This window comes from Narcine bancroftii, chromosome 11 (genome assembly GCF_036971445.1).
Source record: "Narcine bancroftii isolate sNarBan1 chromosome 11, sNarBan1.hap1, whole genome shotgun sequence".
Lineage (NCBI taxonomy): Eukaryota > Metazoa > Chordata > Chondrichthyes > Torpediniformes > Narcinidae > Narcine > Narcine bancroftii.
Genome location: NC_091479.1, coordinates 16,114,193 through 16,132,273, shown reverse-complemented (window position 1 = coordinate 16,132,273; position 18,081 = coordinate 16,114,193). Strand labels below are relative to the sequence as shown.

General features: G+C 45.5%; 1 protein-coding gene across 2 annotated transcripts in view; it reads right to left on the bottom strand.

Annotated features, from left to right (window-relative positions):
- Positions 1-4,646: 4,646 nt before the first annotated feature.
- ppcdc (phosphopantothenoylcysteine decarboxylase) overlaps positions 4,647-18,081 on the bottom strand; it is a 76,104-nt gene continuing 62,669 nt past the window's right edge. For both annotated transcript variants that reach the window (XM_069902695.1, XM_069902696.1), the window contains one exon: positions 4,647-4,763. Coding sequence is in view for 1 of the 2 variants with exons in the window: in XM_069902696.1 (XP_069758797.1) it covers positions 4,729-4,763 (35 nt within the window). In the remaining variant the exon portion in view is untranslated. The remainder of the gene's footprint in view (positions 4,764-18,081) is intronic.

The window sequence follows — 18,081 nt, the reverse complement described above, 5'->3', positions numbered from 1 at the left end:
GCTGGCAAGACTCCTGCCAGGTTGTCCCACTGGATCTTGAGGATAGGGACTGCTTTCTTAAGACACCATTTCTTGTAGATGTCCTCAATGGAGTGAAGACTGGTGCTTGTGATGGCGCAGGGTGAGTTCACATCTCTGTAGCTTTTTTTTCCCCTGTCCTGTGCATTGGCACCTCCACACCAGACACTGATGCAACCATTCAGAACGGTCTGCCCGGTACACTTGCAAAAGTCTTTGGCGACAAAGCAAATCTCCTCAAACTCCTTACAACGACCTTTAATTTCTTTTCTTTGATGTTACAAATCCAATTTGTCAGGAGTACGTACATGACACCACATGAGATACTTTTTCCTGTGGACGAGGCAGAATTACCTCTTATTGGTAGTTCAGAAAAGTTGTACACATGTAAACAAATAAACTAATGCAAACAAACTGTGCAATACAGAGAGGAAAAAAATCAATAAATTGTAAAGGTAAGTCCTTAAATGAGTCCCTGATTGAGTTTGTTGTTCAGGAGCCTGTTGGCTGTTCCTGAACCTGGTGGTGCGAGCCTTGTGGCGCCTACACCTCTTTCCTGATGGCAGCAGCGAGAACAGAGCGGGTGCCGGGTGGCGCGGGTCCTCGATGATCGCCACTGCTCTCCGACGGCAGCGCTCCCCGTGGACCTTCTCGATGGTGGGGAGGGTTTTGCCTGTGATGTCTTAGGGGCTGTGTCCAGCACCTTTTGCAGGGCTTTACATTCACGGTCCCCACACCAGATCGGGTGCAGGATCAGCACATGGGTTAATAATGAAAGTGGCCTGATTAAGAGCAAAGATGTTCCAGTATAAACAGGAAGGCCGCAGGATTTCCTGCGGTAAAAGATCATTGTCTGGCTCAGTGGAGTGACGAATACATTGCATTAGTGGCAAAGATAATAAACGAAGGCCAGGAGGAATTAGTTCTGATACAGAACGGCCGGTTGGGTGTATAAGTTATCAATTAATTGCCCTTCAAAGGAAATCAGCCGAGATAGGTCACAGTTTCTGTCTTTTTATTTGTTTGAAATTAGGAACTGTACACTAATGCAGGATAAACATCTTAGGATGGATTAGGGAGCACATAAACATGCCTATGAAGTATTTAGGAGCTAGAATCCAGGAGCTGTTTCCTGCATTGAGCAAGAGAGATAAAACCAGATAAAGAACCCAGAGGTTTGTAGATTCGAATCACCTAAAAGTGTGTTCATGCGCCCCACCATCGTTCACACACGATATGTCGTTGTGAACTGCAGAAGGCATGAGAATTATGAATGAACCTCCATTGTGACACCCTCTAGCTGTCGCTGCAACCACGGGTTATGTTGGACACAGCACGCCTGGTGCCTATAGACAAAAGGCAAGGCAAAAATGTTAGACTCCGCCCCACCCATCCACCCCACGCACGGACTTACACACACATACACACACATGTACTAACCCACACACACACACACAACGCACAGACACACACACACACCCACGAGCAGACACACTTTTTTGCATCTGCAAAGGCGAGCTGGGTTGCCCTCTAATTCCTGCTTCTCCAAAGCAAATTTTCAGTTTGCAAAATGCACGAGTAGGCAGTTTGATATTTGGGGTATGTGGTGATATGGCTGTAGGTACTGGCTGGCCCACCCTCTGGGGTCTCCTTACCTTACCTCCTCCCTTGTTCCTTCCCATGTGACCCCTGGCCATAAAGGTCGAGTCCCCTCTCCTTCCCGCTCATTTTCCTAGCCTAGACCCAGGCCAGAAGTTTTTTGCTCAATAATTCCCCTCAGTCTTCTGTCTGTGTAATTATTTGGCTACCAATAGCACCCTACAGGGTAATTATTTCATTTTGACATATAGCACAGTAACAGGCTCTTCTGGGCCCACGAGCCTGTGCTGCCCAGATACACTCATGTGACCAATTAACTTACAGCCCTGTACGTTTTGTAGGGTAGCAGGAAACCAGAGCACCCAGAGTTTCCTCTGGTCACAGAGAGAAGGTACAAAATCCTTACAGATTCGAACCTGGGTCGCTGGCATTGCACAAGCTTCATGCTGACTGCACTGCCAGCGTAATGCTAGCCACTTTTATACATCTCCGTCCCTACGATAAATATAAATTGTGCAGTTATACTGTACCAAGGCTGACGCCGCTGGCTGGGAAGAGCTGCAGTATATAACAGCTTTATGATCTTCCACGTAGGCTCCCATTGGATTTCATTCCTTGGTTCATCTTCATAGCACTCAAGTCTTCGGGGTTCACCCCAAAGTAGCTTCAGAATCTGAACAAGAATACCTCCAAAATGACAGCAAAATAAAATAACTTGAATGGTGACTTAAATGACCCTTTGGTTATGGTCAGATATCTCCATATTCTTATATGAAATTCTTCATTTTAGCCCCTAAAAAGGAATCACAATTTAAAGTGGTACACATGTCTAAAGCTAAACTGTCTAGTTTCTGTTCTGATGTGACTCCCTGGTGCGACAGGTGTAAGAGCAGAGAAAAGTCCCTAATTCATATGTTCTGGACTTGTCCTACCTAAGCTGCTTTCAGGTGCTCGGATGCAGATAATGCGCCGGCAGACGCGGCCGGGGGAGTGCAGCTGTGATGTTCAGGTGGCCACAGAGAAGACGCCTTTCTGTCACCTGAACGTGCCGGCTGAAGGAGAGCCGTGTCCGAGCGAACGCCGGCTCCTGTGGGCTGCGGCCGTAGTCACTGCTGGGTTCCCTTCCGCCCCCCCCCCCCCCACCACCGCCTCCAAGCCCTGTATCTCTTTTGAGATATCTTCAGACCTTTAATTTTGACCTCTTTTTTTTAAAATTTTTTTTATTTTTCACACCATAAATCACATTAACCATGGTACACACTTTTTCCTTTTCACACATATTTATGTTAACATTTAATTGTGCCAACTTTGGCAGCCCTACCTTCAGCTGTCAAGGTTCTGAGTTTTGGAAGCAATGCACTATTTTTTAACTGAGTTTCTGGTTATGTAATCTAATGCCCCAAGGTAGTTTTTTAAAAACTGAATAAACACTTTGCAACATTAAAGTCACTAACTAAACGCAAGGCGCTGTTGTTAAATTGTTACCTGCCTGATGGCAAGAGAAACAATATTTAATAGGATATTAAATCTTATATTAAATATCTTAGAAGGATTGTGTCTTGAGCTGTATTCACGATGCTGCGTTCAGGTGCATCGGGGGATGGTCAGAGCCGGAGAATATACCTGCAGGAGGGTCAGGTAGGTGCTCTTCGGGGCCGGCTGCTCCACTTTCAGGGGGCCACCCAACAGCCATATTAGGGTAGGCTTTACAGTCGGGTATTCTGGCCACCTGAAAGCGGGTTTAGTCTAGAAAAATACTGGAGATTGGTTTTCCATCCTTCATCAAAATATGTCAACATAGATTCAGTACCAGTAGCCCTCTTCGACACAATGGGAGGGAATGATTCTGTCTGTGGTTCAATGTCATGCTGGCCCCTTTTGCTTTTTTTCTTAAAAGGAAGGATGTTTCCCTGTCCACTCATGGTCAGTGGTCACGAGACATCATTTGAATATGGAAAAAATTTGTTATTCAATTAATCATTCAGATATAAGATCCAGACATTCTGGGGTGGAGGGGGTCATTCTTACTTCATCTCAATGTAATTAAATTGTCCGACTCAAACTTTTCCATGCATTTTTTTCACATTTGTTTTTCCTTAAATATCAATCATATAAAGAGGCCCCAAACTTTTTAAGACCGTCGAGCCCTTCAGGGACTATGGAGTCCCTCAATGACCCCAAGGCATGGAATCCTGGCGCTGGTCTGGTGGGGGGGGGGGGGGGGGGAGGGTGGGTGGTAGGGGGGGAGGGGCTGGGGAGGAGCTGGACTGGTGGAGGCTGGGCAGGGTTGTTCTACGCTGGGTAGGTTTTAGGCAGGACGGTCCGGCTTTTGAGCCCTCAGTCCAGTGCCACTTCGAGCTGGGCGTTAATTTATCCTCCATTCGGCCCAACACCTGCAAATGGAGGACAAATTAAGGGGCAGAAAGAGCACTTGCCTGTAAAATGTTGCGTCCCAGGGTCCGCAGGACGTGCTCAGCTGGCTGGCGCAAGCGCGACGTGGGGGGAAGCGTGATGGTGGCGCACCATGAGGACTTGGTTAGATTGATCCTTGTCAGAGACCTCACCCTTGACCTTACCTACCAGGAGCATAGAGGGGAATTGCTTTGTGATCACAGGATCACACAGGCTTCTCCATCATGACAAGGTGACAATCCACAGAGAAGTAACCACTCCTAATTGAGCGACAAATGGAGGTTTCAGTATCACATGCATACAAAACCAATTTATTTTTCTCTATACCCCCTCCCTTCACCCAGCTATCCCTCCTCCCCTTGCTCGCTGCTGTTCCCTCCTCTACCTCCTGCCTTTGCAACCACCCCTCTCCCCTTACTCTTTTGTTCGGACGTCTGCTAACATTTTTCCATAGGACAAGGCTGAAATGTTGGTTCTGTATTTTCGCCTTTGCTACATAAAGGACCACTGCTTGACCTGCTGCGTTTCTCCACCATCGTGAATTTACTTTTTCAACAGGCTTGTGAGATGAGGGATGCACATTCCCAGGATCCAAGAAGCAATGAGTCTGAACACAATTCAATCACAGCAAATATCTTTATTTACCCGTGGGTGTGGATCATACAGCGATTGGCGAACTAGTGGTGTGACGCGTCAATTTCAAACTTCAATTTTTAAAATATTTTTATTGGTATCTGTACAAAAGAAAAAAAAGAACAATATACTTATACGTGCTATCGAACTAGTAAACATAAGTTACAATAGTGATCTTTTGTAAAAATTCGGAAGTAAAATATCACAAACCTAATGTTACAATAGAATCGAACAGAGATATAAAAAAAATACAAAAACAAAACCTAAATTCTAAGCAAGATTGAAGGATGACATTTAAAAAAAATTCAAGTGGCATAATCTTGGAGAGAGAGAGCCAAAATTTTCAAATCAACACTAACTCTTAAGGTTATGTTCGTAGTCCATATATCATTTGGAATTTTTTTTTCCAAATTTAAACAAGACATAATATCCCTGAGCCATTGTGTCGGTGAAACATTGTCGTCCTATTTCATCAAAATTGCACATCTCGCCATTAACAAAGAGAAAGGATAAAATGCGACATTGAATTGAAGTTCGTGTAACATCGCAAAGTATTCCAAAACGAGCTATGAAAGGGTTAGATTCCAATTTTAATTTACAACTAACCCATGAAGTTTGAAAACTTTCCAGAACATGCGAATTAAAGAGGTATCACCTGTTTTACATTTGTCACACTGGATAAAAACGAGATAGATTAATTTTAGACCTGTGTGCTCTAGGAAACACTTTAAAACGCACAAAATGATGTCATGTTAATCAGTTTAAGAATATATTCGACATTAAAAGATTCAAATCTCGTTGCCAGGCATTCTTGATTTTAATTAACGAGGCTTAACTTCGATATTTTTTACTGTACCTCAAGATTCAAGATTCCTTTATTGTCATGTAGTATTACACAAAATGGCCTTCTGCCTGCCGTAAGGCAGACTGAGTCACTATTAGAATTGCCCGGCGCCCCTCACAGTACGAGTCAAAGAGCAGCAAAAGGGAGTCCCTTCAGAGTCACTGAGTGTCTGCAGATTCGCCTCCAGTGGTCTTGCGCCCTCCGCAGCTGCGCAGACTCCCGTTTGATCCACTGGCAACCCCGAGATTCCAGATCCAAAAACCTCTGACACAATCAGGCAGCCTTACCTCTCGGATCCTGGCTTCTGTGAACCAGCAGCCCACCATGGGTCCCCCAACCGCAAGTCACCCACAGCCGCCGTGGGTTCCTCAGGCGCTGGGGCCCCTCGCTGGTCTCTGTCCTGTCGGGTCATCTCCTCTCAATCTTAATAAGCAGTTTGATTCAATCGAGGCAACAGAGACCATTTATTGCCTGAGAAATATTTTTGGAGAGAGCGGTTAGTTTGTAAATGCCCTTTTTCTTTTCAGAACACTTTAATTTACTTTCTCAATCCAGTTAAAATAGGAAATTTGCCTCATTTATTCCATCCCACACCATGATGAGTGTCTTGGAATGCTCCTTTGTTCATTGTTCATTTAACGAGTTAACCACTCCTAAATCCCTGACCCCGAATACTTAGAGTTAAGTCTCCGGATGACCTAGCAGAGCTAATCATACAAATGCAGGGAAGTATAGATCATTAACGTTATCTGGTAACAAAATGAGACAAGACTAAGTTTAGCCCAAAAGCAGGTTTTCTTCCTATCAACTATCTCAGCTAAACAGGCACGACTGTCGATCATCCCCAAACTGGACATTTCAGGATTTTATATATTTGCCCATGGAGGGAACAGAGGTAGATGTCGTAATTAATGGATCCTCAGAATGCTTTAATCACTGAAGCCAATCAGATAAGATGGTGGAGAGTTATCAGATAGAAAAAAACTGTAGAGGAAGGGGAAATTGAATTTGCAGATCAAAGGTTTAAGGCTGTTTGCCACATTATTCTAACAGATTATGTCTGACATTCAGAGATAACCTGTTCTGAAGCTCAGGTTTGCCTGATGAAAGATACAGGAGTCTGTGCGGCTGCAGAGACTGCGGGAGCGCGGGAGGCAAATCCATGGACACTCAGCGACTCTGAAGGGACTCTCTTTTGCTTCTCTTTCTCTCATACTGTAGGGGGCGCCGGGCAATGCTGGTGGCCACTCTTTGTCTGCCTTACATCAGGCAAAGGGCAATTCTGTGCCATATTATATGACAATAAAGGAAAAAAAATCTTGAATCTAGTCATTTAAAGACCACAACTTACAGAGTGTAGAGCAACAATGCATAGAAAAATCAAGTGGTGGAAAGCAACAATAGCTCTACTGTGGGGTTCATTCAGGAGCTTGTCGGCTGCAGGGAAGAAACTTTAAGCCTTTTGATGCACACTCTTGTGCCTTCTCTCCAATCTCTGGGGTGAGATGAGCCCTTCAGAAGGTTTTCTGCCTTTCCCAGGCAGTAAGAAATGTAGATGGAGACTGTTACGAGCCCAGAGGACCCCAAAACCCAGCAGCAAGAGATATTCACCAAGACAAATGGTTACTTAAACAAAAGTTGTTTTTAATTATCTTTAAACATGAAAAAAGGATCAAACTTTTAACTTATCACTATTGACTTATCTAACCTAACTTAACTCCCCTTCCAATTCTAAGCGCACATATGTGTAATGTGGGTGTAAGTTCAGTAAAGTTCTTTGGTTCACAGTCCAATCTCACTTCTCATTCCTCCAAGTTCACTGGTTGCAGGCAAGTCTTATACTGTGCACAGAATTTAACATTTATAAAGTTCACCAGGCTTTGGGGCTTGAAAGGCAAATGGTTACCACTCAGGAAGGTTCTTGTCGGTTTTCAGAGAGAGATTTGTTGTTCCAGGATACCCATAACTGATGTACTTCCATCAGCCACTCCAGTGACAAGGTTCTCCAGATGATAACCTCTTTCTTTCAGGTCACCACAGAGTTCTTTTATGTTTCCCTTATTCCAAGTGAAACATTATGTGTGTGTGTGTGTGTGTGTGTGTGTGTGTGTGTGTGTGTGTGTGTGTGTGTGTGTGTGTGTGTGTGTGTGTGTGTGTGTGTGTGTGTGTGTGTGTGTCTCTCTCTCTCTCTCTCACTCAGAGAGAAAGGTTGTTTGACTCTCTCCGCTTGCAAAACCACATGACCTTCTTAGAACAGCAAGTTCCACTGCAGACAGAATGTGGCTCTGACAAGCTCCTTCATCTGTTGCCTTTTGTAAACAACAATATGGTTACATCTTCTGCCTACAATTTTGTACCTTTGCATTTGCAAATATATGTTATATGAAAGATGCTGTGGGAAAGACTTCAGGCTTTTTTTTATTGTTTGTAAGTGTGCAGTCAAAAATGAAGTGATATTATCTTGTAAACAGAACAATTTCCAAGTTATAGTGAAATAGTTTTATTATTTATTAAAAATATTTATTTTAATATATGTAAATATGTTGGGTGTGTGTGTGTGTGTGTGTGTGTGTGTGTGTGTGGTTATATACACACACACCACTTTATATATTTCTACATATATTTTTTTTAAAGTGCGTCAGTTTTATTTTGAATATTTTTTCCAAAATTATTCATAGTTACATTTTAAATCTCACAAAGACACCAAACAAAAAAGTCCCTCCCTCCCTCCCACCTCCCCTTCCACACATACAGAACCGTTCACCGTCAGAGCTTGGATATATTTTAAGTTTATCGAGTAGAGTTAGGGAAACTACATTTTTGAATATATAATAGTTACTTTTACAGCCCTTTTTGTTCCTTTTTATTACTGTATCTGGGCCCTGATGTGGTGCAGACCTTTACAAGTGTCATATTTATTCTTCAAGTTATATGTACACAGCTGTACATTTCCGCAGTCTGTCGTGCTATAAGTAGAGGGGAGTTGGGTATTCAAGTGATCGCGATACTTTGTTTTTGCTACCGCCAGTGCTATTTTTATAAATGAGATTTGATATTTGGTCAATTTGTCGCTTATTTCTATGAAATTACCTAGTTAGTACAGCTCCGGGTCGCCCACGAAAGTCGCATTGAATTTACCTCCTGTTATCCTTTCTGCGATGTCTTGCCAAAATGGCCATTGTGTGTGCTATGTACTGTTCTGCTCTGTGGACCAGAGAAGGCTGTTTAATTGGGTTGTACTGCAAATTACAAATAAACTGGAACTTGTTAATATTTTAGAGTCATTCCTGCAGTTGGAAGTGGAGGGCGGGGGAGAAGGGGATGAGGAAGGGGATGGGTAGATTGCATTGGGAATCACTGAGTGAATGTTCACAATCCACACCCACAGGTAATGGTCACCAGCCTTGGGGGGTTGGGATCTGGGGATGCTTTGACGATGAGTTCTTGCACACCGCTGCTCTGTTGCTCAGACAAATAAAATGAAATGGAAAAACAGAAATTGTTGTTGATGGAAAATGTGGTAAACCTGATGGAACATCTGAGGGAGGAGGTTGTTGAGGTTTCAATACAAATACCGTTCAGTACTTTTAGCAGATTGATAAGTTCAACCAAGTATAAGTTTCACAAAAAGCTCAGCGCAGGCCCTCGTGCTGACGTACATAAACCTTCTCAATCCTTCCTCTTTTCTCTTATTGCTCCAGCCTTCACCATCAGGCACCCACTGTTCTCAGTGTATAAAACTTACCCCTGATCTCTCCCCTAAACTTCCTTCCCTTCACCTTATGGTGGCGACAGAGAAATAGAACAGAGATCAATATCCACATGGGCCATAAGAGTGACAACGAGGATTACGGGAGTCTCCCCCCCCAGCACCCCCCTCACATCGACGTGATCTATTGGGATCATTGTCTGAAGAGATCATATAAAATCACTGAGGATCCTTTCCACCCTGCACACAGCTGCTCCCCTCGGGTGAGAGATCCAGGAGGATCAGAGCCGGCACCACCAGGCTGAGGAGCAGCTTCTTCCCACGGGCAAGTGAGGACGCTGAACGACCAAAGGAGCGGCTCACGCTCACCCTCCGAGATTGTCATATTTATAAAAATGCATTTATTTATTATTTGTATGTACGAATACTTGCCCTGTGTGTTATGTCTGGTTGTGTGTCTGCGTCTTTTGCACCGAGGACCGGAGAACGCTGTACTCGTGCAATCAGGTGACAATAAACTTGACCTAACTTGATGTTCAATTTTTTTTTGAAAAAAACGTTCATTTATTGCGTGCACCATGGACCTGTTTCGTCAGGTTGTACTAGTACACTCAGATGACAAATGAATTTGAATTTACCTAAATAAAACACCTGGTTCCAATGAGAATAATTCATGGTGCCTTTTGACAGTCTGATGACATGAATATCATATTTGGATTAGAGATATATATCTTCGATCGTTATCACACCAACACACCAAAGGCGACAGTTCATTGGCCGAAAAGTAGCTGACACCCTGAGCTTTCGAAGGAGGCTCTATAAATGCAGTTGTTTGTGTGAACTGGTTTACATCACCCCAGAATGACAGCAATGATCTTTCCCATATCCTTCCCTCTACTGCAGACCCTTGTCAATTTGCATCACCTCCCCACAAAACAAAAGGGAATTCAGCCAAATTAGTGGAAGGTCAAGCTTATTGTCACCTGATTGTACAAGTACGACGAAACAGCGTTCTCCGGTCCTCAGTGCAAAACACGCAGACACACAACCAGACATAACACTCATTCAATACATACGCAGGACAAGTATTCATATATACAAGCAAATAAATATTGTTTTGTACATATGAGAGTCTTGGCGGTCAGTGTGAGCAGTTCCTTTGGTCGTTCAGCATCCGTGGGAAGAACCTGTTCCTCAGCCTGGTCGTGCTTGCTCTGATGCTCCTGTATCTCTTCCCCGATGGAGCAGCTGAAAGATGCTGCGTGCGGGGCGGAAGGGTGACCTCAGTGATTTTGTACAATCTCTCAGACAACGATCCACGTTGATGGGTGGCATGACTTCTGATCTATTTCTCTGCAGCCACCGTAAGAAAATGTATAAGAGCATGAAATTTACTCCCAACCCAATAAACATTTACAAAATCGTTTGGATGCAAACCTCGGGAGTGACAAACCCGACAGCCTTTGCTTGCATCTGCGGTTGTAGCACTGAAGACTGAAGCACCTTGATAAAGATAAAAATGGTCTTTACTTTTGAAAAGCACAAGAACCTTTCTCTTTGGAATAAAGTAAGGATGAGAGGTGACTCAATAGAGGTCTACAAGAGTACGAGAGGCCCAGAGAGGGTAGGCAGGCAGCACCATTCTCCTGGGACGGCAGTAGCAAATACCAGAGGACATATATACAAGGGGGAGGGGAGGGACGTTTAAGGGAGACATCAGGGTAAGTTTTTTTGTACACAAAGTAGTGGGTGCAATGTCGGTGTCAGTGCTTCACAATCGCTGACTAAAAGGAGGTGTAAGGCACTCCTTCCGTCCGATAGCCTGCAGGTCACCCTTGGGTAAGGTGTAGCCTCCCAATCAGGGTCACGTGAAGCAGATGGTGGTATGATGATACGCTGCGGGGCATCACTCGGCCACCAGGTGGCCTAGAGACACAGCACCCGGCCTAATGACATCTGACCACCAGGTGGGCCCAGAGGGCCCATGGTATAAAGCCGAGGTCCCAACATGTGCTCTCTCTCTCTCTCCCGGGACCACTGTGAGCACAGCTAGCAGCCAACCAGATCTTTATGTGAGTGAAATAAAGCTGTGTTGCCCCAAACAGTATTGTGTCTGTGTTTTCTTTTGGTGCAGCCTGCCACAGGTGGATGGTTTTTATAGGCAGATTCAACAGATTGCAATTTCTGGTTGCAAAATTTAAAAAGAAAACGCTGGGCAGATGAATCTGCTGATCAGTGGCCAGGGTGACCTGTCCAGTACAGGCACCGCAGCTGGAGATGGCAACGGGAAACCACTTCAGTAATTCTTCCCTCGTATAACCACGAGCTCAACGTCGATGACGGTCTCGGCTCAAAGATGGTGCCTTCGCCGAAGGACGACAATTCGGAGGGTCAGAGATCGGGATGGATGGATCGCCCACCCACGCCGAACAATGAGTGGGTGTGTGGAATGCTTTGCCAAGGCTGGTGGTGCACCAGCGTAGAATAGGGACATTTAAAAGACTCTCAGACTGGAACAAGTAATATGGAAGGTTATGGGTGTGAGGTAGGAAAGGTTTAGATCAGTAGTTCTCAACCTTTTTCTTTCCACTCGCATACCATGGTATATATATGTAAGGTTCCCTTACATACCACAGAGAACCTATGGCAACCTATGCCATAGATGCTTCGTGGTTAGTACGGGATTACCGGTACTTAAGGTAGTATGTGAGTGGGATTAAAAAAAGGTTGAGAATGTGGTGCACACAATAATTATGTCGACATGATGGTGTGATTAAACGGCTTTAATGACCAATAACCTGAACATTACTAATACACGACTTGGCCAGGTTCCGGGGGGGGGGGCGGGGGCAAGTCCCGGCACGCCAGCCTTTATTGGGAAATCCGGGGAGGAGCCAAAGGGAGGGGTTAGGGAAGGTCTGGTAGGTTCAGGCTGGCCAGTCCATACACCCTTGACACAAATGCCTTTCACCACAGAGAACCATTGGTTTAGATTGTTGAGTGGGTTTACATGGGTCGGTGCAACAGCATGGGCAGAAGGGCCTGTACTGTGCCATAATATTCCAGTTCTGGAATTTCTGACAAAAGAAGAGGAGTGGAGGGCAGGAGGGGTGGGGGAGGGATGGACTCGTCTGGTCATGCAGCATAGACGGAGAGCAATGGACACCCAGACAAACAAGCCTTTACAGAAATTATAGTCATATCGTTTAATCAAAAGCTTGCAAACTATATCCAGACCTTGACAACAGTTTCTATTAAAACCTTAGTTTTGTCTAATTTTAAGAAAAACCCATCATAAATCAATATCAGTGTCCTTGACTACAGTTGCGGCTACAACTTGGCTTCCAAACAATATTCCTTCCAGAACATCAGCAGGCTGGCATTACTCCGTACCCCACAGGGGCTGTCCACCAACAATGTTAGACCCAACATCTGCTTAAAGTTTCTTCCACAAAGGGGGAACCGGTTGGCAGAAAGAATGGTCGACATTTCGAGCCAAAACCCTTTGCTGGGACAGGTCACGTGTTTCAGAGCCGCCAGCGTGAAGAGGACCGGGAGGGAGGGGGCTGGCCCCAGACTGGAGCTCACTTCGTCACGCACCTCCACTCTGTCGGCATCAGTGACAGGGTTCTCTCAACGGCCAACCATTTCAGCTCTGCGGCCCACTCCAGAGCTGACGTGACTGTCCGTGGCCTCACGGACTGTCAAACCAAGACCGCCCCCACCTCCCCCAGAAATTGGAGGAGCAACGCCTTATTTTTGTTGTCCGGGGCACTCTCTGACTGGATGGAATGAGGGTCGAGCTCCAACTTCTGCTAGCCCACTCCCCACTCTCCCTCTGTCCTCTTTCCTCCAGGTCTCCACCCCCTTCCCCCCCTCCATTCACGGTGTGCCCTCCCTCCCTTACCCACCTATTACTTCCTTCCTGTGGGACTGCGTTCCTCCCCCCACCATTTTGTCAGGCGCCTGCCTACAGTTTGCTCGTACCTTGATGAAGGGCTCAAGCCGGAAACATTGGTTAAATATCTTTATCTTTGTAGCAGAAAGAGCGGTAAAAGTCCAAAAATCCAGACTGCTCGTGGATTGGGTTGGTATGGATTTCTGGATTCTCGGGCAGCACTTTAAAAATTCTAATTTGAGGAGGAATACAGAAGAGATGAACAGGTAAGCCGGTGACCCAACTCCTCGCTGCCTGACAGCACCCCCACCGCCATGCTACCTAACAGTTTATTCACTAGCAAATGCAGCGCGCTTCATTATCAAAGTCAGCAGTTTTGTAGATAAATAACAACAAAAATGAAATCATAATTTTTTTTTAACCACAAAGTGTGTAATGCTTGATATTACGCTTAAAAGTGAAAATTTTAAAATAAAATTACTGAATTTCTTTGTGAGAAGATTAGCCGTATTAAGCATGGTCGATTGTTGCTGCTGTGCATCAGTGGCGCTTACGTACGAACACAAAAGCCCGCTAAATTTAAAACGTTTGAGAGCCTGGATTCCCGGGTGGTCTGGATTTCTGTCATCTGGATGTTTTGGACTTTTGCTGAGTTTCTCCAGCATCGTGTTTTTTTACTTCAATCGCGGCGACTGCAGAGTTTCGTGCTTCACTCCGAAATGGGCAGCATGGTTTAGTGCAATACGGTTACAACGCCAGCGACCAAAGTTCGAATCCGGTGCAGACTGTATGAAGTTTGGAGGTTCTCCCTGCGTCCGCGTGGTTTGTCTCGGGGTGTTCCGGCTTCCTCCCACCCTTCAAAATTGTACAGTGATTGTATGTATTTGCATGGCTTCGTGGACCGAAAGGGCCTATTACAGTACAGCACGTCTAAAATTAAAATTTAATCTTGAAATTTAAATTTGGTGCAAGCCGACCCAATGGTGCACACACACAATTCTCTTATAGGAAGATCAGCATTAAATTTCCAGTGATCTTGCTTTAAATCCAGCGCAGTTTAAATTTAAATTTTAAGATTACATTAAAATTTTTAAACTTATTCTTTAAATTTAGACATATCGCGTGATAACAGGCCCTTTCAGCCCACGAGTCCGTGTCGCCCAATAGCACTCATTTGACCTACAAACCCCAGCGCGTTTTGAACGGTGGGTGGAAACTAGAACCCCCCCCGGGGAAAAACCCACAGGGAGAGTGTGCAAACTCCTCACAGATAGAGCAGGATTCGAACCCTGGGTCCCGATCGCTGGCGCCGTAACAGCGTGGCGCTAATCATGTCTTTTTTTTCCCTTTGTGGCCTGCGTGGATTTCCTCTGGGTGCTTTGGCTTCCACCCACCCTCCAATGGGCGGTTAAGGCTCATGGACCAAAAGAGCTGGTTTACTGTGCTCTAGGTCAAACATTTAAATGATCTAATGCTAAGCATAATTTATTGAAAACAAAACAGAATTTAGTTTACTCTGTATAAAAATGTTGGGAAGCTCACAGACTTCCTTATTTGGCCTTTTTGAGACGATGCTGTGTGTGTACCACAGCAGAGCCAATAAATTGTGAGCTGCAATGATCTCATCTGGCACTTGCATCAAGAAGTCAATTGAAACTTTGCATCTGCTGTGTGTTACCTCATTGTAAGCCAGCTGTTTCTGTGCTCCAAGGCACCAGGAGTGGACCACAGATCACACACTGATGGTGGTGGTACATGTTAGGAAGTGCACTTTCAACTTTACTGATGAATATCATTTTCAACTTTACCACCTGGCTGGAAAACTTGGTGGAATTTAATGCCAATGCGCTCCTCTAAAGTGTTTCAAGGGAAATGGCGTTCTTATAAAATAAAGATTTCAACAGCATCCAAATCGACTCCTCCGACCACAACCTCTTCTCACTCCTACCTCCTTAGTTCAAAGTTCAAAGGTTCCTGTTATTATTTATTGTTAAGACATACAGAACTGCAACAGGACAATTCAGAATCAGGATTTATTGTCAAGAAATTCGGCGTTTTGCGGCAGCATCACAGGGCAAACATTCATATTATAATCATCTTACAACATTACTATAAAAAAACTAGTAGTGCACGAAAAGTGAGGGAGTGTCTTTGGTTCATTGATCATTCAGGAATCTGATGGCGGAGGGGAAGAAGCTGCCCTTGTGCCGCTGAGCCTTCAGACTCCTGTACCTTTACCCCGAAGGGAGCAGAGCGAAGAGGGCGTGGCCTGGGTGGAGGGGGTTCTTTTTTAAGACGCCGTCTCATGTAGATGTCCTCGACGGAGTGGAGTCTGGTGCCTGTGATGTCGCAGGCCGAGTTAATAACCCCCTGGAGTTGGTGCCTCCGTACCAGGCAGTGATGCAACCAGATGCTCTCCACAGTACACCTGTAGATGTTTACGAGAGGCTTCAGTGACATACCAAACCTCCTCAGACACCTCATGAAGTATAGCTGCTGGCGGGCCTTCTTCATTATTGCATCAACGTGGAGGCTCCAGGACAGATCCTCAGAGATGTCGATACCCAGTAATTTGAAGTTCATGACCCTCTCCACTACTGAGCCCTCGATAAGGACTGGGTCGTGTTCCCCTGACTTCCTCCTGAAGTCTACAATCATCTCCTTGGTTTTGCTGACGTTGAGCACAAGGATGTTGTCTTTACGCCACTCAACGAGCTGATCGATCTCCCTCCTGTACGCTTCCTCGTTGCCATTTGTGATTCTGCCGACAACTGTGGTGTCCTCAGAAAGATTCAGCTGTAAGAATCCGTGCCGCCCAATTTACACACCATTAACCTACATTTCTGAAGGATGGGAGGAAAACCAGAGCTCCCAGGAGAAACCCACGCAGACATGGGGAGAACGTACAAACTCCTTACAGACAGTGCGGCATGAGAACCCAAGTCCCGTCCAGATGGCCGGCACTGTAAAGGCGTCGCACTAACTGCTACACCAACCATGCCATCCCACCATTGTCATATAATAACACATTCAAAATGGTATTAAACGATACACATCAAATTTTGTCTGCCGCAAACCAAACAAGGAGCCAGCATGAAGATCGCCTGGAGAAAGAGAAGCAAAACCAAGCCCCCTTCAGAGTCACCGAATGTTCATGGAGTCCCCTCCAGCGCTCCCACTGGCTTTGCAGCCCCCTGTTCGATCCATCAGCCACCCGCGCTCCAGATCCAAACCTCCGACACCATCAGGAAGCCTTCGGCGCCCGAGGCCCTTCTCACCCTCAGCACCCATCCCATAGCTCGATGAAGGGCTCAGGCCAGAAACTGTCTCTGCGCTCATAGCGCCTTCCCCGCTGCCCCGACCAATTCTCTCCTTTCCTCTCCCCTGCCCATGTCCAATTAACACCCTTTTGCCTGTTGACCTGGGCTCCTCCCCCCCCCCGCCCTTTCTTCACTTCTCCCCAGCCTTTTAATTCAGGTGCCTGCCTGCTTTTCTCTTGCAGTGCACTTTCAGTGACCACCAAGACCTCATTGCTCAATCCTTGAAACAAAGGTAAATCTATCTTTACCTCCTATCGATGCTGCGGCTGAGCTCGTCTAGCTCTTCGGTGTTTTTACAACCATCAAAGAGTCTGCAAACTTTCGGGTTTCACTCTCAACTCCTTCCAGACAGCATTAGGATTTTGGTACCAACTACAATAGATTTTTAGATTTAGATTTAGTACCGTTACAGCCATTTTGAACCATGAATCCATGCTGCCCAATTTACACGCCGTTAACCTACACCACCCCACCTTACATTTTGAACAGTGGGAAGAAATCGAAAAAAATCCCACGGGGGGAACGTACAAACTCCTTACGGGCAGCTTGGGATGCAAACCCCGGTCCCGATCGCTGGCACTGTAAAGGCGAGGCGCTAACCTCGAGGCCGACTGCGCCGCCCCAGCATCAACTAAAATGACCACAATGTACCATGAGACAGGAAAGAGGGGTAATAACTCTGAACAGATAGATAAAAAGTATTCACAACCGCAGTTAAAGCAAAAAAAGACGTTTCCTTCATGCAATATGTGTTGGGGAATCTCAGCAGGTCACACAACTATAGGAGTTTCCTCAGCACTTCTGAGTGTTCCACGACAGGTGCTCCCCTACTTACGATGGCTCGAATCCGAATGTCCGAATTCCGATCCGTTCCTGTGCTTGCGATATGCGGTATGCTACTCTCTCACGTCCCCACCATCCAGCGTTTAATTTTAGCTCAATGCTTCAACCATTCTTCGTGCCCTGTGTGCTTTCAGCTGCGTACGTTAGTGGTTTTTGGAGTGCAGATTAAAGGTGTTCAAATTTAATTATAAAAAAAACGATAGGCGCGGTATCCCTTATCGACTTGCGATCAGTTTGCCGGAACGCACTCCCATCGTGAGTTGTGGAACACCTGTACATCTGCAGATTTTTCTGTTCATCTGATGCTTCAGACAGACTTATTTTTGCTGGGCCTGGTTAGTCAAGGTGGTTGAAGAGCTTGGCAGCTGTTGAAGTGGGGTGGGGGGGGGGGGGAAGTTAAAAAAAAGCTCTTCCTGAATTTGAGAGCAACAAGAAAGTCTGCAGACGCTGTGACAGCAGCAAACGCACAAAACTGCTGGAGGAACACGGCAGGTTCCACAGTGACCAGAGGAGGCTAAGAAAAACAGCGCCCTGTTATCCGGAATTCAAGCAACCGGCAAAACAATTTGAGGAAAATGAATAGGTCAAAAATACGGAAGTTTAAAGGGGAGCACGGTTGCCGTAGTGGTTAGCGCAACGCCTTTACAATGCCAGCGATCGGGACCTGGGTTTGAATCCCGCTTTGTGTGTAAGGAGTTAGTACATTCTCCCCATGTCTGCATGGGTTTCCTCCCACTGTTCAAAAACGTACCGGGGGATGTAGGTTAATGGGGTGTAAATTGGGCAGCAAGGACTCATGGGTCGA